Here is a 24570-nt window from a genome sequence, read left to right as displayed (position 1 = left end):
AATGATTGGGCCCTGTATCCTGTGCGTTTTACAAAGCCCGCAGAAAAAGAAGGGAAATATTACTGACCTATTTAATGCTTTGCAGGTTAAGAGAAGAAACCAAGGTCTGTGGTAGACACTCTTTACATATACACTATTTCCACACGCTCTCAAAATGGATTTTCCTTGCCAGATATAACACCCTGCGCGCCAATGATTTTAATATACCGAAACTCTGCGACTACGACTTTAACATTTTTAGACAGCAAAGTTTCTGAGCCAGAAAGGAGGACAATGCACTCCCTGCTAAATCTAACTTGAGTGAAAAATGTGATTTCTATTTAGATATTGTTCTGTGTGCCAACAAGCCTTTCCTTCTGCCAAAAAACAGAACTCGATCTCATTCAGGCTATTTTCTCCTTGAAATCACAGTCGCGTAATGTTCTTTTAAAAAAAAAAGAAAATAAAAACACGAAGCGTGGGCCAAGACTGATTCACCTAACTCCCATCCCACACACATATTTACTGGAATGGCCACATATCACAGTCTGAGCAGTTTTCATAACCCAAATATATACAGACTAGTATCAAAATCCAATTCATATATTTGTTTCACACAGTGTAAACAGACTTTTTAATTCCAGTGAAACCATAACCCCAAAGTGGAGCACGGCTAGCAGATTCTGGTTACAGAGCGTGTTTGGAGAGAGAGGTTTTCTGGGTGAAGCACACTTTATTTTTTAAGCAAAAAGCAAACCAATTTCAGTGCAACACCTGCACCCTTCTGCCCTGTTGGCTTTGGCGAAGCAGATTCAATGAGTTTTCAGCCAACAGTACAGGGCTGTGTGCCTGTAAGAATCTGCACTGACAGAAGGCTTTTAGAGAAGAACCAAGGTCACCACTACAATAACACAGCACTGAGGATGTACTCAGAGCCAGGGGGAAGTGCTGCGTCTCTCACACCCTTGAAATAAAAACCAGTGAGTGCGGAATGATACTAAGTTCAATAAACTTCACTTTGCTTTGTAACCTCTGCAGAAAGACTAAACAAGCAGAAGAGAACAGCTGTTCTTATAGTGTTAAACACTTAAATAGAAATCAACTTAGATTTTAAAAAAGAAAATCATTACACCATTATTTATATTTCAGGGCTAATGGATGTGACCTCTAATATAAGCAGCATTAATACTGCGTTAATATCGTGTTAGTATATAATATTGTAGGCCGATCTATGACAGGGGTAATGCTGTCACGCAGCTGCTTTCAGAATACAAGAAAACACAATTCAAGGACAGAAAAACAAGTTTAACTCAAGATTTATGAGAATCATACAATATAAAAGAGCTGTACATTGTAATTCAGTGCAAAGCAATACAGAAAAAATAATAACTCAAAGCAGCCAAATATTTAATAAATGTAACAGGAGGTTTTTTTTTCAGTGAAACTATGTTTCTGGTCCAGTTTCTTTTAGTTTATTTTAGCTTCGTCGTCTTGTCTCTCTATATGCTGCAGTGTATATAGTGGAGATGACAATAACGTTTACTTTGACTTTGACTAGTTTATAAAAATATATCAAATCAAATTGGAAATGAACAACATTCACCTTCTAATTAAAAGTTATGCCTTACTGCTGCGATCAGCAACTTAGTTGGAGAGTATTTGCAAACCAGTTGCCATCTTCCATGCAAACTACAGGTGACCATGGCAACCTGCTAGCCACCAACTGCAATGCAGCTCAATATATGTGACCAATACTGAGTGCTATCAACCAAGTCAGGAAATGAAAATATTTCCATTACGACCCCTGGTTGACAGGAGATTGCTAACAGATCTCTAGGCCTGTGTAACCGGGGCTTTGGCAACCAATTTCACCTAGCAACAACCACCAACTTTCAGCATTATTTCCCTAGTAACAGGTGGTCGACAGGTGGTTGTCAAACGGTCTCTAGGCCTGTGCGACTGGAGTCTTATTTAGCACAGGATCAGAAATAAATAAACTGCAAAACTGCAAAACAGCAGCGCCGTCTGCTTTTGAAAAAATTACTAAAACATGAGTTAATAGTGTATTTGTGGGGGACTATTTTCAGCTGTGAATTAACACGCATTTGTTGCTCTATTAAGTATTTACTATAGCCAGATGGTGTGTATGAGATTGACTCAAAATAAGCAACAGTGACTTACAGTTTGCTCATCGTCCCCCCAGCAATGAGTTTGTAGGACAAGAGTCGAGGTACGGTACCATCAATGAGGAAGACGCTGCAACAGGCTTCAGAGACACAGACGATATCTGCTCTGGTCTTTACGTTGGATTTACGATAATAAGAAAAATAGAAAATCGCCACACATGCTTTCATAACTCAAGACAGACATCCTCTCATGAGCTGAAAATAAATCTCAGCACATACTGCATATGCTGTGCTTCCCATTTCTCTTCTGATCTCGATCCAGATTCAGATCTCTATTAAAAACATAAAGGTATTCTTACAACATACATTAAGAAAATCACATTTAAATATGATGATATTCTGAGGATTAGAGGATTGCGTAGCTGTGGCAAAGCGCCGCATGATCTGACTGCTATCTAATCTTTAATTGTTTTTCAGAGTGCTGTTAATTCACCTCTTAAGTGTGGTTTGAGCGTGTAGCTTGTGCTAATACGCTTTAATATTTCTAATATTCTATCTGCCTGTATTTAAAAACATGCAGTGCCAAGAACGGTTAAAAACCAAATCACAAAGCACTCTTGTGTTGGACTGCATTACATGTAAAAGGGGTTTCTATTTTTCAGTTAAGTCATTTTTAATCATTGTTAATGGTGGGAAAGCCCCAGTAGGCTTCTTTAAAAGGTTGTCAGTGAAATCACTAACAGCTGCCAGCTACAGGAATTCAGAAATGCCAAACCAGCACTTTGTGATTGGCATAAGGAAGTTACACCCACTTTGTAATAATATGTTTCTATCTGGTGAGGTGCCAAATGGGTTGCTGCCAATGTAGACATGAAAGACTGATCAGATCATTCTGCACAAAAACATCAGGCTGAGGAGACTGTAATTATTTGTCTGAGGTTGAGGTCAGGTCGCTGTAAAGCTCCTAATTACAAATGAGATGTAACTTACAGAACAAATCTAATGATGGCAACTCCACTCAAAAGTCATTCTAATGGATGTGGTTTAATTATACCTTTGCATCACCTTTTTTTCCTCTTTCAAGCATGCTTCTATACCTGGTATACCTTCATACTTATCACTATTAAAGAATCATTTAAAAAGAGAATCAGTGGTTATAATTCTATGTTATCTAAAATGGCTAATAACTGATTTGGGTGTAGTTTTTGGCAGTTGACACTCCACTGCTGAGTCGATGGTGAGCCCAGTGTAGCAAATGAACAAACGAAAAGAGCTTTCAGCACAGTGCCTGTAGTTGTACCTCTTCCTCGACTCCACCACACCTGCTCTGACCTGTCTATAATAGCCTGCTCTGTCTGCTCTGCAGGTGTACTCTAGACCCATTTACCACAAACACATGCTACTAGCTGCTATGCTCCTCCAGCAGCCACATTTCTCCTTCTGTCACCTCACCTCATGTAACACTGTCAATCCACTCCCACTCAGCCCTGGCCTTGATGATACATTTACTTTCCGTTAATCAATTTCTGAAACTCTGCAATTACCCCACGTCACGGGGAGTCAGAGGAAATCTATAAGTCAGAGGTGGCGAAGATGCTCGATAGTCAGTCCTGTCGCTTCCTGTGCACCTGCTTCAAAACACAGCAATGAAAAGATGAGTCGAGAACATCTAAGCCACAAGTTTAAAAAAGGGCAAAGGTGGTCAAATTTAAACGGTACGTACTGTATTAGAAATATAAGGAGTAAACGCAATCTATTGTGAAATAGACAGAATAAACTGTAGCACTGTGATATCACAGCCTATTAAACTTTGAAATTGATTTGTTACATTAGATGTGTTAAGCTTCTGATCCATGAACAATGTCAAGAGCACATCAATCACATCTTTTGAGCATCGCATCCTCAGAACATACTCAAATAAAAAAGGAAATGTATGACCGGGAGACACTCTGTAAAATTTAAAGCTAAATCAAGGGCTGCTTTCTTTTGAAGGAATGACTCCAAATCTAGCAGCTTTACCGCTACCTGACATTCCCGATGGTCCTCTGAGACATTAACTGTTATGTTATATTCTATCCCGTAGCTACGTTAACAACACCTTTCAAGAGCAGAGATTTAATTTCTTTGCATGTTTACCTTCGCTTCATCCCCACCTGCCCCTCCCCTGCAACATTTCTCTTCTCTTCTCCTTCCCAGGAGACAAAGCAGGCAGACAGCTCTAATAAACAGTGGCACGAAGCCTCACAGTGCAGGCGTACGCCGAGGCAACCAATGTGATCAATTATCGAGTGGCCGATTCTCTTTAATTAGAGGGTTTAAGTATTGAGTTAGCCTGGGTGGGAAGCTGAGAAGCAGCATGTAAACCAACCTCATTACACTGCAGTGATTCACCTCCCAGGAGCTGTGATCCACGCAGTGTTTACACCATACATTTGTTTCTGTGGTAACATATCGAGTGGAGGAATGGCTTAGTGACAGACCCAGTTTCCCCCCACCGCCTCCTCTCCGCTACACTCTCTCCATTTTCTTTCTTTCACTCTCCCTCCCACTCACTGCTGAAGAGGCTGTCACACTGGTTTGCCTTTTGTTGTGGAGAGTCTGGAGAGGTAGCACAATGTGTCCTAGTTAAAGCAGTGCCCCATCTGCCCGGCATAATTAGACAATTATGCTGGAAGGATCCGTCATTAATTCCTTTGTGGTGGCCAATTTCGCACCACAAAGAGGTCTCAGGTTTAGTTTTTCTTTGCAGATCTCTGTTCATTTACCCTGGCCCCTGTTATCATCCTCAAGTATTGATAGTGTGTCAACTTGGGGCAGGAAAATATTCTCCTGCCAATATTGACTGGTTTGTACTGTTGTGGTGAAAAGGCCAAGAGGAATATTGGCTGCTGTCTTGTGCTGAATAAAAACAAGCAGCTAGGAAACAGCAGTGCGAAAACACAGGCAGACAAATAACAAACAATCATAGTTAATGTACTGAGGGTAGGTACGCTGATGAAATATACATTACGTGGAATGATCCTAGCGCTGCACTGTGCTGTCTACAGACTAATCTGAGAGCCGAGCCCGCATCAATTTAACATTGCCAGCGCTAAAGACTCAACAACTGAATCTGTAATTGATTCATTATATCCACGCTCAAGTAATTAGCCACCACGTTTTCAAAAATGTTGAACTGCTTTATGAGAGCAAACCTGTCCGGTTGAAAGTGTTAATTAGAGCCCAAATAACACTTGGACAATATTCATCACATATATAACTACACACTCACAGGCTACTACATTAGGTACACCTTGCTAGTGCTAGCCTGGACCCGCGGTTTCTTCATGGCACACACACACACACACACACACACAGAGTCAGTCTTCATTAAATAAAGTTTATAGTTTCATAATCATTTCAGTATTTGCCAAAGTCTTTCCAAACAGCTAAGTATTTAAGTTTAATTCTGTCATTTCTTATGAAAATATGAATACTACTGAATGATTTCAAAACACAATCTACTGTTTTTGGTTGTTAATTAAAATATATCAGAAGGTATAAACCTATTTATCAAAAGAGACAGTAATATACTATATTACTTAATGGAATTCACTCCTTGCATTAGTAACATATACAATCTAACTATAATGAGGAAATCTATGTTAGTAGCTTAGCTGACCACTTACCTGTTAGCATTGCTATTTTTAACTGTAGCTAACTTCCTGTCAAGATAGTTAGCAAACCTGCAGTCCAAGAAAGACTTGGGTATCACTGGATCACTTAATGTTTCGGGGTCCAATAAACTTGTCAACATAGCAATAATGTTAACATTTTAAATAAATAATCTATCATCATGTCAGTGTTTAAAACAACTTTTCTAATAATAGGATCTTATGTTTAAGAAGGTGAGGTGATCATTTGTAACAAATTAGTTACTGACAATTATACTGGTATTGGTACCAATTATGTTTTGATATCAGGACTGAACTGGACAGCTACAGTAAACAAAGCTAACACCTTGAAATATCCCGTTATGTTAAAACAAACAAACAAATAATTGAAAATGATAATGTTGCCCGTAGCATGTACAGCATTTGTGCCTCATACATCCTTTTAGTGCTACTAGCCGCTATTTTTTAGCATTTTGTCATATGCACAAACACTAATGCATTCTAACTAACATGAGTATGTTAATGTGTGCAGTTAGCTGATGTCAGTGCAAGTCAAATATTTTCACAAAAACTCTGAGAATGACCCAAAGTGCTGTTGATAAGTGCAAACAACATTTCCAACTCTTATCATCTTCCAATAATCTATTCAAAACTTCAGTCCATCCAAGTCATAGACTAACATTAATATTCCTCAATCACAGCGATAGAGGTGCCATAGGTCAAAAGGCGGGATACACCCTGGACAAATCACCAGTCTGTCACAGGCATAACATGGAGAAAAAAACAGCCATTTACACTCACATTCACACATAGAATCACCATTTAACCTAACATCCAAGTCACTGGACTGTGGGAGGAAGCATGTGTGGAGCGAACCCTTGCAGGTTGGTGGATTCAAACCCAGGACCTGCACCACTTTGTCCCCCACAAGTAAAATGTGAAATTTACATCACTCTCAAATCCTGCACATTTCTGTGACGTCCCAAATGTCAGCTTGCAGCTCACATCAACACTGTTGAATGTTTCATTATGTAAAGAACAGCGCAGGAGTGAAGGAGGCTGCAACATCAGACAGTGCAAGACATTGCCTCGACCCTGTATTCAGCTAACCAGTCTTTAGACTTAATTACATGAACTGGCTGCCTGAAGTTCCACCTCGGCTTTTTATCTGTTGTTACGTCTTAACCTGCTGTTTGTAAAAGTACAAATTGTACAATCCCCATCGAACATATGTGATGCCGTGTTAAGTGTTTCACAGTTACACTGTTTAACTCAGCTTGACAGAGACATGTGGGAAGATATTTTACAATGTAACTCAAATCTGATTAGAGCAGTGATCTAATCAGCCATGAATTCATCTGTGAAGACAAGCAGGCAAAGAGAAAATAACCGCAGAGAATTCTGTATAATTATCAAAAATCTCACAGCGGTACATTAAAATTCTAATTACGACATATTATCTTAATTGCTAAGGAGATGCAAATCAAAACAAGGTTATCGCTGCTCCCTTAACATGCACATGAACGTGTGGTGGGAACCTCTTCAATATTCACTGAATCAGCTAGACTTGTTCGACATGAGAGGCTGTCATTCTGTAATGCTTCCCCCTCTTAGGGGTGATAATCCTGGCTGAGAGCACCAGCAGCAATGGTGCAGTTGTGCAACAATAATACAGAACAAACATCTAATTGCTGCACATTCACTGCCTTTTATTGTATCTAACAAAGCTGTTGACAGCTCATGACAAGCCAAACTAATGCTGTCCGGAGTATTTCCAAAGTACTCGCATCTTAGAAACAGAAAAGAAAAGCAGTCTTGTTTTACACAGGAAAAAAAAATACATTTTCACAAATGGGTTCGGAAATTGCTCATGTGCAGGCAAAGGGTCTGGTAATCCTAGTGAAACACGCATGAACCCAAAACATATTACAAAACCTGGAAACACAATATTTCACTCTTGGCCAGAAACACCAATGTTTAATGTCCATCAAATACTGGGGCGGAAGAAACAAAAGTTCTCAAGAAACTGCAACTCCCATGGTACACGACAAATTGCATGCCATAAATTCTATGTGACAGGTGCACACTAACTCTGCAGACATTAGACAGCCGGATGACAGCAGGCACAAGGGGTAATGGTGACAGGAGAAGAACATGCCATTGAACATGGATTTATGAAAGGGCCCATACTGAGGCGATCCATCAGTGGAGTCACATAGCATCAAACGTGACCACATTTAGGACATGTCTAAATGAAGCTCCAGAGGCTTTCACACGGTGCCAATCTCAAAAACAAAAACATGTGGAATGTGTGTGGAAAGGAGCAATTTGATGCTTTTTAGCAGAATCTGTTGCCGCCCACAAAGGTGATTTTCAATCCAGTGCAGTTTTTTAATTGGAGTAGTTATGCTTTGATAGAGAGCTCCCATTTCTCCGGAGGTTCCCGCAGTAAGGTAATTACAGTATGTGGCAGCTTTATACTAACTACAGCCATTTCTGAAACATCAGAATCCTGACAGAAAATAATAAACTCGAGGTTCACCATGTTTTCACTAAAAGATATTGGAGTTTTTCTACCAATTGGTTTGGGGACGGTGGTTACCCACATACTGTAAATTGAGTTTCTCATTCTCACTTTCTCCCTCAAACACACACAGTGCAAACACTTTCACAGACAGTCCTTCCCTTGCTGGACAGAAATAAATGGAGACTCCAGGAGTTCCCTTTGGCCCCGGCCCTAGCAGTCTATAACAGAACCGACAGCTCTGATCACTCCTGAGAAAGCAAAAGCTGCTCTGGGATCGCTTTACAATTCTCAGGGGCTCGAATAACCTGATCTTGAACCGATCCTGTGCACTGATCCTTTGGTATTGGGTTAGGAACGTGTGAAGGGGTCTGTTGAATGAGCTCGCTGGATATCAACATCCTCACTCGGTGTTGCTCCAGCCTGGCAGATTGTTTGACTTGATTAGTCTCTGCCCAAGTGTTAGACTACCCAACGCCGAGCCCTCCAGACACCAGTATCAGTGTGTCAGAGGGAAAAGTGTTCTCCCAAGTCTCAAGGTGGAGCCCATTACCCTGAGTGAGAGCACTGTAAGTTAATAGGATTTGCTCCCGATCAAGAGACTGAGCTATTTCCTGAGGCTGTTACAGGCCGAAGCACAAAAATAAATGTTCCTTTATTAAATACTATTAAGTGTCTCCCCCTCCAAAAAACTCCCCACCACCACCAACCACTCTGACCCCACCCCTCCTTTTTTTCCCCTCATTGGGATATCTGTTATTGCTGCAGGAGGCTGTGCCCCCCCTTCTTTTTCTCTTGTTTTTTTTTTTCCCTCCAGCAAGCAGCCAGTAAAAGTAAAAGGTTGGCACTTTTTGTCTAAAGGAGCCATTTGTTCAGGTGAAAATGAAACTTGCATGGTAAGCAGAGCTGGCCCTGCAGTTGGACAGGGGCAGAGGGGATTCCAGATTAATCATATGGACTGTACGCCATGAGGATATTCATTGAGGAGTAATTGCCAAGGGGCTTTGTGTAATGTATTCTCCCCATGAGGTAAAACCTTGTAGCGCGGAGAAAGGATAATTGAGTAAGAGGATCATATAAAAATGTTTGCTGCTTCAACCTTTCACTCTGAGCTTAACCCTGACCTCAGATAGTAATTACAGAGTTAATTGCTAACTGATCTGAGCAAGAAGCTCCATCTTGCTATACTGCAGATATCAACTGAGCTTAAGAGCCTCCTTCAGATTTGCAATGGATCTCAGCTTGTCTAATATAATTTAAAGAACTGGGGCAATTAACAGTACGCAAGTCGAGCAGCGTTTGATGTTAAAATAACAGCTAATTCCTAATAAACTATATTATTATAATTATTGTTATTATTATTATTACATTAATATTTTCAGAAATCCCAAAATAACACCTGCTTGATAATGTTTAAGCAATTAATTTTTTTTTTAAAACAACAATCATCTTGTTTTAGAACCTAAAGACTGTTTGATATGTTTACATGATATACTCACTGTCTTTTCTGCTCCATAGTTTAAAGGTACTCTGTGTAAAACCTCACCACTAGATGTCAGTAGCTTGTAGATTGCAGTCATCCTCTCCTAACTGAGTTGCATAATCCTAGCTACTTTGACTGCTGTAGGATAAACATGTTTTAATCAGCCAAAACAGACCAAAAACATCACATTTCGAGTGTACCCTATAATGGCAGACAGTCAATGTGTTTCTACTACCTTTTGACTACAAAAACATTCGCTATAGACCATATTTTAACATATTTCAATAATTTATGAATAAATCAGGGACAAAGAATGGATGTGTCAATTAAACATAATGTGGTATTTGATGTTTGGATGCTGGAGGCATCAGTGAGTAATATGTAGGGGAGTGTCCTGAATTTTTCTTTTTATTAAGTGCTGCTGTTTTTGCTGCTGTTAGCCGCTGTTAGCTGCTATTAGTCACTGTTAGCCACTGTTAGCCACTGTTAGCCGCTGTTAGCTGCTATTAGTCACTGTTAGCCACTGTTAGTAAAACTGTCTTTCGAGCAAAAATTACACTTTTGGATTAGGACACTTAGCAAATAAACCCATACAACAGGGGTCTCCAACTCCAGGCCTCGAGGGCTGGTGTCCTGCAGGTTTTAGACATAACCGTGGGTCAACACACCTGAGTCACATGATTAGTTCATTACCAGGCCTCTGGAGGACTTCAGGACATGTTGAGGAGGTCATTTAGCCATTTGAATCAGCTGTGTTGGACCAAGGACACATCTAAAACCTGCAGGACACCGGCCCTCGAGGCCTGGAGTTGGAGACCCCTGCCATACAGTGTAAGACTATAAATAAAATATTTATCAGTGAATGTGAGCTTTTGACTTGCTGTTGTTGTTATTTAAGCGGCTCTTGTTAGCTGTTCAGACATGGGAGGATTATATGTCTCAAACGCTGACAATAAGTAATTGCAACAATGTCTGGCATACAACATACATGGCCACTCTCCAACCAAATGTATAAAACATTAAAACTTTTACCAGAGCCCGCTCCTACATATTTTTAATTGATTGATTCTTATTTTATGAGCCTGTATCAATTTGTCAGAAGACTTAATTACACAGTAATAAATTTTTTAATCATATTCTTTAGTCTGTTACCTCTATTACCTTTTCTATAACCTAAAAAAAGACTGACTGTACCTTTAACAATCACCTAAAATATCAAATCACTGAAAGTCTCACAAACAATGAGAAATTTAGAGCTTTTCTTTATAAAAAAGAGGGATGAAAAATCTGCCCATTGTCATGCAAACAAGTTGCTCTGGTAATCCAACTGTATCTTTCCACGCTTACACTAAATTAGGGGGAAAGACCTTTGATGAACAGACTCTTAACCTTAGACTGTGAGCCAATATGGTTTGGGCCTACTTGTCACTGCAAAGCAATACTGAGGTGTTCTGTGGGATCACCTTTATTTCTGTCCCGACAGGACAGGTTAAACTCTGATAACAAGACTCCATTTAGGGGCCACTGTGTCATTAAATGGTTAGTGAGCATGGGAATGATGTGAATCATATGCTATGGCTTTGCAGTCACCAGATCTCAAAGCAGCTGAACATCTATGGGAGATTTGGACCAAACGTCTTCCATCTGCCCGGTAGAGTACCGTACAGAAGCAAAGGCACACTGAAGCTGTTCTGGTGGCACAATACCTTACCTAGACACTGATGTTTCACCTTATCAACTGAGATGGGCATTTCAAGCAAACAGACTATTGTAATAATCACTTTCTTTCTTTTTTTTTTTTTTTTTTTTTTTTTAAAATCGTCCCCCGCACCCAGTTCTAGTTCTAGCACATTATGTGCTGTGGTGAGGGAAGAAGGTGAAGAAGAGCCAAACGGCTTTTAGGTGGATTAACTTCACCCTCTGCTCTTTCTCCTCTCAACCAATTGATCACGGCAGATAGCTTCTGGTTCTGCCACAGGTTACTTCCTGTTAAAAGGGATTTTTTTTTATTCCTACTGTTGCCAAGTGCTTAATCATAGGGTCCTGATTACTGAGGTTTTTTTCTAATATTGTAGGGTCTTTACCTCATATAAAGTGCCTTGAGACAACTGTTGCTATGAATTGACGCTGTAGAAATTGAATACTTGAACTGAATTGATTTGGGTAGAAACAATCCTTACCAACACGGGTAAAAACATAGTAAAATATATTTTAACACAACCACTAGTCCCATCAACTATTTTTATATAATTTAATTAATATTTAAATATTGAAAAATCATGACCTTCACTATTCAGTGTAAGGATTTTTTTAAATTATATCCTTAATATTGTGAGTAGTAATTTCAAATAGTTCAGCTGAATTATTGGAAATCTGAAAACATTACTGTACTGCCACTATTTCATAAAAGACTGCAGCCCAAATGAACGAAGTCAAGAGTTTTTTAATGTTGAACTGAAAATTAGGAACATTATTTAAAAGGTGATGTTGAATACATTTCAGTACATAAATAGGGACAGACTGAAAATATTAATACTGCAGTACTATAGCCAGCCATGAGAACAAACAGGATTCTTTGGTGTGCATGACAGCATACAACTCAAGTTTTGGCTACTCAAGACAGAAAACGAAGCACATTAGCCTAATAAGCCTCGATGAGTGAAAAATACAGGCACATTTCTTCAGGATTTGTTTAAAAGCTTAAGATAGAATAGAACTGGTGTATTTCACAGCAGATCTAAGCACAGCTCAGTCAGGAAACCTGAATGTCTTCAGTGAGTCAAATAGTTAAGTTGAGCCGGTGCTGCCATAAACCCGGTGGGAGAGCTTGGAATAATCTAGGCGATGTTAATGATGCAATTTATATGTGAGGGGACCGGTGTTTGGCAGGCTCTTTCCGTCTGAGCGGGCTGCACAACCCAGCGAGCTCCCAACACCCCCTGCTAGATGGAGGGGGTGGAGTAGGAGGAGGATGTCAGAGCCCATGTGAAAAGAGGGAGCGAGCGAAGCACTGATAAGAGCCATTACTATTAGTGTCTGTCTGTCACCTGCTGTGCGTCATCCAGCCTTCCCCCTCTCCACATGCGCCCCCATCCCCATCGCTCCATCCCCATCCGTTTTCCTGAGGCACATCACTTCAAATTTGCACTCACCTACACATTTTCCATCCTGTCAAAGATATACTCAGTTGGCTTGAAAACTGAGCTGAGCTGCACTCTGAAAACTACTCTGAGCTTTGTTTCAAAACAGTTGTGAATTAGTGAAGGTGCAGACAGCTGCCAGCATTTATTCGATAAACAAAATAGCTTCAGATGAGTAACTGAACTGGCACAAGAGGACGCGATACTCTAGACATATCGTTTCTCGGTTTTTACCACGCCAACACAAAGCCTAATTTGGTATTTCATTTATTACTTGGCACAATTCTACAGCTCCTTAAACTTATGAACTCGGGAGAAATGAACAGTAATTGCAGGCTGTTCTTTATTTTCTTAAAACCTTTTTAACCAAAATATTTAAAGCTGTTTTTCTCAGTTGCTACGCAACACTTCAACCGCAAGAGTGGGAGCATGCTGAGAATGTGCCAAATAAATACTACTGCCACAGACATTCTGTGGGGAAATATGAGAGAGGGGCATCGTTCAATAATCACATGAAAATGCAGAACAGTTGTGTAAAATGCACAATCATCCTTTCATTCATCACTTACTTGACCTTTGTCAACATATAATTCAAACAATAGGTTGTTTAATGAACCACTGTTTGCAATCTGAACGGCTTTGCCTTTCCGCAGCCATCTGAGAACACTTTTTTTTCTCTCATTGTCTGCGTATCAAACCTACAAGTGGCTGCTTTTAACTGCAGAATACAGCAAGGTGGCAGGCATGCCGAGTGTCCTGTGCAAAATATCGTTCTGTAATTTGACGCGAGCATGCTGCCAGATATGTAGACTACTGTCTGTTTCACAAGTCTTTTCAGATTTTGCTCAGAGCTCGCCTGGAGCCTGGGCAACTGTACAACAGCCAAGCAAAAAGCAAGCAAGCCAATGGTGCAGCCTTTCTTCCTGAGCCTGGAACCAAGGACTTAAAGCAAGGACACGTTATGCAAGATATCACATTCAATTCCACTGCCAGCCTCTGAGGCCAGATGATACACATTGAGTGCGTCTGTCTCTCGAGCCCTCAATGTTAATCAACACTCTTTCCAATGCATACTTATGAGTTACAATCTACTCCCCACGTCTTCCCTTTGGCAGCTTAAATTAAGTCGCAAATTTGACGGCAAATTAACTTCAATGGGGACGGTAATATGTCACCTATATGGCAATCTGTGCCGTTCCTTGCCGGGGCATCGGGATCTCCAGTATCTAAACGCAAAATTAAATCCAACAAATTATTTTTGTGTGAAAGTCAAATTTGAGGAAACACGAGAAAGAAGGCAGGATGCGGCAGGGCAATCAGCTGTGAAATCCTTCTGACGACGAAGGCTTGCATAATCGCTCAGTCAACCTTTATTATTGTGATCGCAGAGTTTGAGATTTAATGCATGCTGGTATTAGCTGTGACATACAGTCACAATACAGCCGAGGTGGGAGGAACATGTGCTCAGACAGTGTGTATACGTGCATGTGTGCGCGTAAAGGGGAGGTGAATGTGGAACCAACAGAGATCTCCTCACTTCATCATTGAGTAAATGGCACCGCAGACATGAGCTGCGACTTCACAGCTGCCTCATGGCGGGTGACATTGAAGCCTACGCATGAACACATCGCTCATCAAAGCGAATGAGGCGTTCTTCGCTTCCGCTGCTTGTGCCGAGGAAAACAATGGCAGCCTGCCCCCCCGCGCACACACACATTCAAGTGCACACTTGCACACCTGGAATGTCTGCAATGAGTGGGGATGGGAATAAAAAACGGAAGAAAAAAAATCCATTTGGTTTCATGCATCTCTCTCAAGAAGCTTAACAGACTGTGACCTTTCAGTGCTTTGTACTAGGAAAAAAACGACAAGACCCCGGTGCCATAAAACGGCTCAGAACAGGGGCTAACAGTGGTTTTGCAATTAACCTGTCTTAAAACAAACAAGAGGGTTTTTTTGCTTTAACAACAGGCACATACTTGAGAGGACTGATTTCTGTGGCTAGAAACTCAAAGGCCCACCAGGGTTTAGGTTTTAATCGGCTATTAGCATGCTCATTTTGGCACAGCTGCACTCAGATCTATGCAACTACAAGCTCAATGCGATCAGAAAGCAAAACACACACACACACACACACACACACACACACACACACAAAAAAAGTGGAAGCTTTTATGTAGATCCCAGAATGAGCCACGATTAAATGTCACAAAAGCCCTCCAGGTCTTTTCACAAAGAAGCAAAGAATATTTGTTTCAATACTGATCATTAAGTGCAGGAAGAATAAGTGAGGACAGACAGCAACAGCTAAACATTACAAATGCCCCCTTTTAGCGTACATCCTTCTAAAAGTTTACTCAAATAGTTTGAGCACAAAAGCTCCTCTCTTTTTCCTTAACTGTCCTCTTTTCTCTAAGTGGTACCAGACGTAGGTATTTCTTCATTTAGCCCATTCAAATGGAGGCAAGTCGCTATTCTTTATTTATTTAACAAAACGAGCTGTAAAAGCCAAACATTAGGTCATGGAATACTTTCACCCTGAGAAATAAGTCACTGCGTTCAATGAGACATCAAACCCGGTTTAAGTATTCTCCTGCAAAATATGAGCTGGTGAGGACCTTTCACAAAGTCAAGTAGTGCTGTGGGATTTTTCTGCTTTTTAAATACAACTTTCAACTGTGTGGCGCACATGCGTTTCCAATTAAGAGCCTCAGAGCCAACAACCGAGGCTGGGCCCCATTCACCTCTTCCACAATTGACCAAGTCTGAGGAAATGTTAAACAGGCATCATAAGCATGACAAGGAGAGCAGATTTTTCAAAAGCCTTTATTTTCTAAACAGTAATTAAGACATCACGGTGAATTGATGATGTAGGCTGAAAAGCATCCAATGCCAATCTAAATAAAGAAAAGAGAACATACTTAATCATAACTTTTAGCGACATTTTCAAAGCAAGGCCCCTTAGAAGAACCAATTTGTCCGTTTGGTGAATAGGTACACAGCCTGCTTACAGTGCACAGAAACACAATGTGTCAAAAGTGCTGATTTGTGAGGATCATAATGAGAATGCACGGTTTACACGAGGCACTTAGAGTAGGATCTACTTCCCTGGCAGCAGCAATAACTCCCCGCGAGCCTGTCTCTACTCAGACTTCAATCTCTGGGCCCCAAAGAGCTGTTGGAGGACTTTGATGTTCTGTCTAAATGAACTGACTGTGCTGCTTGATACAGCCCTCCAGTCAACTGAGTCCCCCCCACCAATTCTGTCACCAGTGATAAACACCATGCATGCTTGGCGTCACCAAATTCTGCCCCACATGCACAGAAAGGCCACAGTTTTTTTGTTCCCCCTCCTTCAACTCAGTGAATAACTGAAAAAAATATGATTGTTGTTTCCTGCCGTGCCCTATCTGAGCAGAAAGCCTTTGATGTGTGAGGCTGTGTGTAAAGCAGGCAACGCTGGGCTGGTTTTTGTTACCTTACACCCCTGCAACATCCAGTAGGTAAGCCTTTATGTTGGATGCCCCTTCAGGGCATGGTGTTTGTTAGAGCCTGGGCAAAGGCAACAACCTCCAACCCACTTCTATCATTGCATTTTTTCAGGAGAATCAGAGCCAAAGAGCGCTGCGTACAAGCTTGCAACTTCGCTGGCTTGATCCAAACAAGATCCAAGGCTTATTGGGGAGCACTGGTGCACAGCTAGGGAAGCACAAATGCACTGCTATATCTACTTTGGGGCTTGTATGATTTGAATATGAATATAGTGGGTAGTAAGTAGTGTCAAAGACAGCACTTAGTACAAGCTACTGATGATTAGCAAACACTGCAATGAAGGATTTCAATCAAGGAGCAGGATGGAGATGGTGGCTAGAGGAAAATAATACTTTATCCGTCTAAGCTTCAGCTTGGTCAATTCTCATTTGACTAAATCCAATTACCATTGATTCTGCATCTTCTTAAAGCCGAGGTTTAGGTTTTCCTTGATAGTGCAGAAACCTTAGCTTGGATGAAGCTGCAGTATTTAACCTATTACAGCCTCCGATGAAGCGTCTGGGTTTTGGAGGGAAGTACGAGTTCTGCTGGCGAAAGCCTTGATCTTCCCACACCCTGGGTTTTCCCAGCGTGTGTAGCAATTCCCGTGCAAAGCCTCTGAACACTACTCTCTCTCCTCCAGCGGCGGTGATGCTCCTGAGCAAACCTGCCCCGGATCGAGCATCTCATTTAGTCACTGGGCCCCTTTGATGTGGATTCAGTGCTGCAGTGCATATCATTCGTGTTTGAAGGTTCAGCTTCCACAATACAGCCGGGTTTGAAGTTTCACATATTGCAGGTGCTACAATGTGATAATCTGGGAGCTGGTTATGCATTATACATTTTTCATAAAAGAACACCATCACCTGAAAGTGAAATGTGGAAAAGTCAGCGCTTCAAGGTATATATTGACAGAGACTGTTTCTGAGACTTCTGGGTGTGGGACGAAAACACTCTTGTTATCTTGAGCAGTTCAGAATCAGCACTACATCTTCCCTCTGAAGGGGGTAAATATCCAAATAAACAGAGTAGAATACCATTTGACTAGGACCTGCCATGCCATTATGAAGCCAATTTAGATGACGAAACGCTTCTCACGGGGCACAGAGGCCATGACGGCTCTTTCTCCAGTCTGGGCCCACACTAAAAATCTCAAATTCAAAAGGGGCATTTATTTCTTGGGGCAGTTCCTTCAGTGTCTTTTTATATAAAACATGAAAAATTAATGACAACAATTATGCGACAAAATGTCTAAAAGCAACATTTTGTTTTCTTGTGCACTTGCAATCTCACAACAATTAAACTTAAGAGAAATTTGTAATCTTATTATATTACATGAAATTTCTGTCTGTCTGTGTGTTTGTTTCTTTGTCTGCAAACTCCTCGTAGACCATCAATAGCTAATCAACAAAACTTGGCACACAAGTACATCTTAGGTCCTTGAAGGTTTTTATTTATATAAGATATTATGATGTTGTCATGTTGCCTAGCAACGTGATGGCAGTGGGCTAAAATCACCCATTTTTCTCAACTATCTACCCATAACACCTTAAAAAGCACCGTGTCATTTTTATTTCATGACATTAACATCTAACTTATATCCACAAAAAATGAATTATGCATGATATATTATGACACTGTCATGTTGCCCGGCAACCATGTAGCAACAGGCTGATATGACCTGTTTTTAGCCTTTAACCGCCTACAACAGCTTATGAAAGGATGCTATCATTTTAATTTCACCACAGTAGCATCTCATTATATAGACCAAACAACCATGTAGGAACAGGCTAAAAAGACATATTTTCTTAGCATTTTTTAGCTTTTCATTCAAAGCGACTGCACAGGTCGCCCAATGGGGGCCAACCTATCTGTAATCCTGGTCTAACTCTCACTCACAGAGACAGATGCCAACATGTTATAAAAAATAAAAAAAACCTGGGGAATTTCTATGAATCTGAAACTATTTCAACGTTTTAAAGTTCTTGCTGGACCCTGAATGTAAGTTTATGTGAAGTTTTGGTTAGCCACATCTGTGATTTTTTTTTAACTAATTTGTACATAATTGCCAACTTGACACCATTCAATCTCAAACTGGTAGCAGATTGACTCCCTTTTATTACCATTTTGAGGCACCAAAGTTGCTTTTAAAATGGCAACTGACTGTGGGTGGTCTTGCAGACCTGTTCATTATCTTCAAAGTGACCTATTCAAAGGCTGCAAGACTGCAAGTTCAGTTCACATGGACCGTGCTGCAGGCTCCAACAACTGTTGTCCGTAGTGTGACTGCAGCACTCTCTCTGAATGTGATTCATTTTATACCTGTAGATTTTCTCCAGTAATGGAACTCCAATGGTCCAACACCCACTTCACACCGTCAAAATCCTCCTAGAAACAAAGCTTGCTGGTCGTCAGCCATCTTGGCAGTTATTTCAGGCTACACAAAGCATAAGTTGCTTTCCCACGCAGGTTATACTAAATCCCAGTACATTCATTAATGGCTCAATCCAGATCAACTTTTTGGGCTTAATCCACCAGAGCACAAAACAAATTAAACAAACAGACTTGTTAATTCATGTTGTGAATAAAGTAAGCCAAAATTTAAAAATACTGGCAACTGCCAGTGCCCTCAGTCTCCATTTAGATACACCTTTGGTATCAATTTCAAAATTTTACGTCGCCTTGTTCTTGAGTTATCGGATTCAGGAGAGATTCTGAAACTTTGACCTCCAACCTCTGACCTTGAGGTCAAGTTCACTGTTGTTCAGCTGAGGGGTAAAAAAAAACAAAAACACACATACCTATGATTTTACTACAATAATAACCAGATGTACCCACCCTGAAAACTAATTGAAACGGTTGAAAACCAAATCTGCGCATGTTTCAAACCAGCAACACGACTTGCTCACATGTCATTGGCTCTTTGAGGGGAGGGTTAAGAGGACCACCATCCTTGATTTCACCGAATTCTTCCACAGATTTTGAGTCACATCTCCGTTGACATTATCTTCAAGTCGTTGTTTCTAAATCGAGAAACCCTTTAGAAGCCCAAATTACACTGTGGCAACCTAAAGTGAATCTACAGATTAAGCTCCAGCATTTTGCAGTGATTGTTTTCCAACATCTAACCGACTCAAGCAGGAAAGCGAGTCCGCCAATTATATGAAATCTAACTGCATCAAACAAACAAGATTTAAAAGGCAGGGAGTTGTTGCCCAAAGAATAAAATCAATTTGACAGTTAATGTTAATGCAAGTGACTGAGGTTTATGCAAACGTGTCTGATCTTGATAATTAAAGAGTGTTTGTACGGAGGTGCACAGCTCGGCGTCTCATTTTTAAAGGATGTTTACTGTCTCCAAAGCATGGAGATGGTGGCAGCCTGAGGGCCTGCTTGCTTTCTTTTCCCTTGCTCTGTATCTATCTTGCGCTAAATACACACAAAAACACACACAGGCGCACATATACAAGCACACGTGTACAAATACAAAGTCTACACACTGTACTGACACATACAAACAAAACCCACACAGAAGAAAGACTCCACGCTTCCACAGACATCAGCCTCTCAATTAGCTTCTGCACTCATTTCTCCTCCTTGGAAGAGAATTATTTTTCAGCTAGATGCTTTTTCTTTGTTTATTGTGAACAGACCAAAGCCTTATCAGCAGCTAATCACTGGATGTCAAATTCAGCGACTTGCTGCAGTCACATGAAAAAAAAAAAAAAAAAAGCATTCAGTGAATAATCTTCTAAAAGTTCAGATTGCCATTTTAGATTTGGACAATCACCAATTTCTTTTAGATGCTCAAATCTGTCTTAACAGCCAGAGAGCGGATCAGCATTTGTTTGGTATAATTTGTTGTGACATGTTAATTGCGTCTACTTGTAATTCTCTCTAATTGATGTTTGATATGTCTCAGGAAATTAGGCCAACCAGATAACACTGTAAATATTATTAATCCTTCCCGCCTTTCTCTTTTCGTGGCAGGTTGATGAATTCAAAACAGCTAAAAAGCTAAAACAGTAATGTGTCATCGTGCTGTGCAGCTATGCTCAGTATTCCCAGGGTTGCCAGGCAGACAAATCTAAGGTTACAAGCATACCACCGTATATTCAAAACACATTCGGGCACATGGCAGGCGGCCAGAGAAGACTAACCTGAGCAATTTTGACTGAGTTCTGGGTAGAACCACCGGCATGGTACTCAACTTTGTTCCTCTTGACAATTTCTTCAAACCTGAAACAAACAAAAATAAAAGAAATGCTTCATAAGACACTGTTTAAGAACAATTACAGACTGACTGTGGCAATGCCAAGCGCGGGGGAAAAGAGAAGGTTTATAGAGGTAATGAAGGAAGACATGCAGAGAATGCAAGGGACATGGTGAGATGGGTACAAATGCAGAGTGGATCAAAACTTTCTGGAGTTTGTATGTCAAATGCAACTTAGCCCGTTTAACATGCCAGCCTCAAGCATTAAATTTCTCATGATAATGTCACCTAATCTTGTGGTTTCCCTAAAGCCTACAGAATTTTCCCATTTCCTCTTTCTACCCATTGTCTGGTTTAAACGCTGGCAAAGTTGCTGTTTCGATTCAGCCACACTGCTCCCACCAACCTTATTTCCAGCCGCTGTGGCTATAAAGCTGTACTCAGCTTCAGAGCAAAAATATTTTCCGAGCCCTAATGTCCCCCACACTAATTTCGCAGCCAACTGTTGAAAATAATAGAGCATTTAGCAGCTAAAACGTCAAACATTTCTTTGAGGGGCTGATGAAGACCATAAGAAGGCTGAAAGGAGAAAGATTATTAGACCTGCATTCATGGCGAAAACAACTGTGCTTCCAGCTTAATGCTAATGCCGCTCCATGTCGGAGCACTTAAAACCATCAGGCTGACATCCAACCCCAGGAAGAACAAAAAAATGTTATCTTACTATAAAACATAAAAGCTCTGTCTGTCTGTCTGTGTGTGTCTTTTTTTGCAAACTCCTGCAAAACCATCAGGAGTCGAGCAACCAAACGTAGCACACAGGTACATCTTGTCCCCCTGGTGGTTCTCATCTATATCAGATATTATGATGTTATCACTGTTGCCTAGAAACCGCCCAGCAACATCCTAAAATGACCCGTTTTTAGCATTTCTGCACCTACATCACCTAATGAAAGCATCCAGTTGTTTTCATTTCATAACAATAGCATCTCATTATAGCCATAAAAGTTGAAATACATATGCTCAGCAACCAAACGGCAACGGGTTAAAATGAGCAGTTCTTAGCGTATAAACCACATCCATCAGCCCTATAAAGTGATTAAGTATATTAGTTTGCCAACAGAAATAATGAAAAAGGAGCAGCACATGAGAAGCATAATTCATGAAGTTTTTGACAACATATTTAATGCATAGCTATGACATGTATACAACTGTACGTGCGGTACATTGTGCAGACAGTACTGTAAAGTGGGAGGCACTCTTCTGGTTAAACTACACGATGACACCATTTCTACATCAGCCCAAGCATCTGTTTATACATCATTTTCTGTATTTAAAAATGATTTTGGACAACATACATAACAATAAATCTGCAATAAGCTGGGATCTGCTTATAATATTGGCTAACCAGTTATCACTCAGACTGTTGCTATGATGATAATGTTAACATTAGGATAACTAAAGGAGCAGCACTGTGCAAGTGCTGCATATTCAAAGTTTGTCTTTTCAGAATAAAACTAATCTAACAGCTTTATGCTTCACATGCGCAACCTCAATGGGCACTTCCTGAAAAAAATAATGGTTTTAGCTTTTTATTTTATCTTTAAATTAAACATTTTAACTGCATTATGTACCTGTTCTCTGAATTTAACAGGTTAGCAATCTCTCAATATATCAGAAGAGCACTTCAGATGAACTCGGGCACTCAATGTGTTTAGTTAAAATGATCTCACACTGGATGCTCTCTGACTTTGTTAATTAAATAGTACCAAACAAAAGATGCTTTTATCTTTTTCAGACACATATTTCAAGTGTTTATCTGTCAGTTTAGCTATATATTTCAAACATTTATGTCTGATCTACAGAGAGCATGCTCACTTTACCTAGAGGGCACTTATGAGATGGAATAAGAACAATCAAAATAATTATTTATACTTGCCTCTAGCTAAAAAAGCCCAAATGTCATTTAAATTTTCACAAACACGTGTCAAAAATAAAATGGACCAATGCCAATGTCCGCTAATGCAGTAATGCTGGTCGGTGACAAATTTACAACAGGACGTGCACACTTTGCGGCAAATTCCAAACTAAAACCAAAGTTTGGAAGTTAATCAAAACACAAAGTTACATGTGCACATAACAAGCAGCTGCCTGTGGGTTTTGAAGGTGAGCACTATCATGTGGCTGCTGCTGGAAAGTCTCTACTGATGCTTGTTATAAGCAAGACCTACAAACAGAGAGTCCTGTAAAGTGTCTTGTGGTTCTGTAACACTCCTAACCCTTCCTAACAGAATTATCTTGATCATTTAAACAGAAAACACAAGTAAAGTTCACAGGATCGCTTTTTAGATCGCCATTTTAAATACTGCATTTGTTACTTTTGACTCAGTATTCCAAATATTTGTGCTAGACTTTTTGTTAACTTACTCAGCTTATCCTGTAAGGATATATTTTCCAATCCCCTAGTTAAGTCGCAACATTTTTCTTCCCTTTTCGAGCAGTAAAGAAGTTGTGTTTTGGAGCACGTAAACCCAGAAACACAACAGACTAAAAGTGGGATACATTTACGCCATTCTTTAACCGTGACATTCCAGGTGCAAGTTGTTTATATAAACTGCTTACAGGGAAAAGAGGGGGGGAGAAAAAAATCAAAGCTGGATTTTGTTAAATGGGATACTTTACCACAAATGTTGCTGCAGTTGGGAGTCTAAAACGTCAGCTTGATAAAAGCAAAAGAGAGAAACATTGTTCACACATGGTTGTATTTAGCCTTACAGTATTATAACAAGATGAGCAGTGAGCAAAAGTTATTTCTAAGGAACTTGAACTGCTTCCTCAAAGAGATGCACAAAATAAAAGCAGATATTCATCTTCAACTTGGCAAAAATAGGCGACTGCACATATTTCATAGGTGATGCTTTCAGAGCAATTAGAAAATTACGTTTTATTATTTTCCCATGTATAAAAACCCGATACCCAGATAAGTCGTTTAGCGAGAGACCGCATCTGATTAAAGGTTTGATGTTTTTGAACCGCACAGCAAAGTTTAGAAATGACTGTAACAGACTAAACAGAAATGAGTCGAGAAAGCAGACATTACATCGGGGAATACGGAGTAAACAATTGCTGTGTTTTCAAACATAAACCAAAGGAACACCCCAGGGTAATACTGAAGGCAGTTCTATCATTTTTGTATTTTCCCCATCATACTGCCATTTCAAACATCAATAGCTGCGATGCTCAGGCGTAACATGATGCAAAGCCAGGCTACGCTGCGAGATAGAGCCCTTTATCTTGGAAGCTGAGAACATGAATAATGTTGCGTTCTGCACAATGTTTGCGCCATTAGCCTCCTAGAGATTTTGGGGGGGGGGGGGGGATATACAAACATATCCGCCATGCTATGGCAACTGGCCTAACTAAGGTGAAGATGCACCTTGGCCTTTTTCTAAATCAGTCACATTGAATTATATGTGCGTTACTGCTTTAAATTCATAATAAAATGCTTAGTTGTAATCCCAAGGGGGCACTGGTACTCTGCGCTACAGAGATCCAGTGCATTTTATGGGGTTGGTCAACAGTTGTACGTTTTAAATTGTAGCCCTGATCATAAAAATATGTCATGTCTACTGTGTATACTTGCCACAGACAGCACTGATCTGTATGCAAAGTGCGTCATGGCTTACCAACATGTGCCAGCCAGAGGTGTTCAATACTTCAGCACAACCTGGTTTAACTAGGCATGGCCGAATTTTGAGCGGGTGTGAAAGTAACCTTAACTGCTTCAAAGAAAGTCTACATATCATGTCTCAAGGCGAGAGGTCCACCCAGGGCAGAATGTTCCTAATAAAGAAAAAAAAAAACTTTCCATGCAAGTGGAAAATATGCTAACCGGGTGGAAAAAAAAATCCTTCCTGAGAC

At 40.3% G+C, this 24570-nt stretch overlaps 1 protein-coding gene across 3 annotated transcripts in view; it reads right to left on the bottom strand.

Moving 5' to 3' along the window:
- Window positions 1-24570, bottom strand: part of adkb (adenosine kinase b) — a 131449-nt gene that overhangs the window by 92459 nt on the left and 14420 nt on the right. For all 3 annotated transcript variants that reach the window (XM_085466419.1, XM_085466417.1, XM_085466418.1), the window contains one exon: window positions 20597-20675. In XM_085466419.1, coding sequence (XP_085322545.1) covers window positions 20597-20675 — 79 coding nt within the window. The remainder of the gene's footprint in view (window positions 1-20596; window positions 20676-24570) is intronic.

This window comes from Copadichromis virginalis, linkage group LG8 (assembly GCF_057382275.1).
Source record: "Copadichromis virginalis isolate Kocher_CV1m ecotype Utaka linkage group LG8, C_Virginalis_male_GT1.1, whole genome shotgun sequence".
Classification (NCBI taxonomy): Eukaryota; Metazoa; Chordata; class Actinopteri; order Cichliformes; family Cichlidae; genus Copadichromis; species Copadichromis virginalis.
Note: the sequence above shows the minus strand (reverse complement) of the source record. Positions and strands in the feature narration are given on the sequence as shown.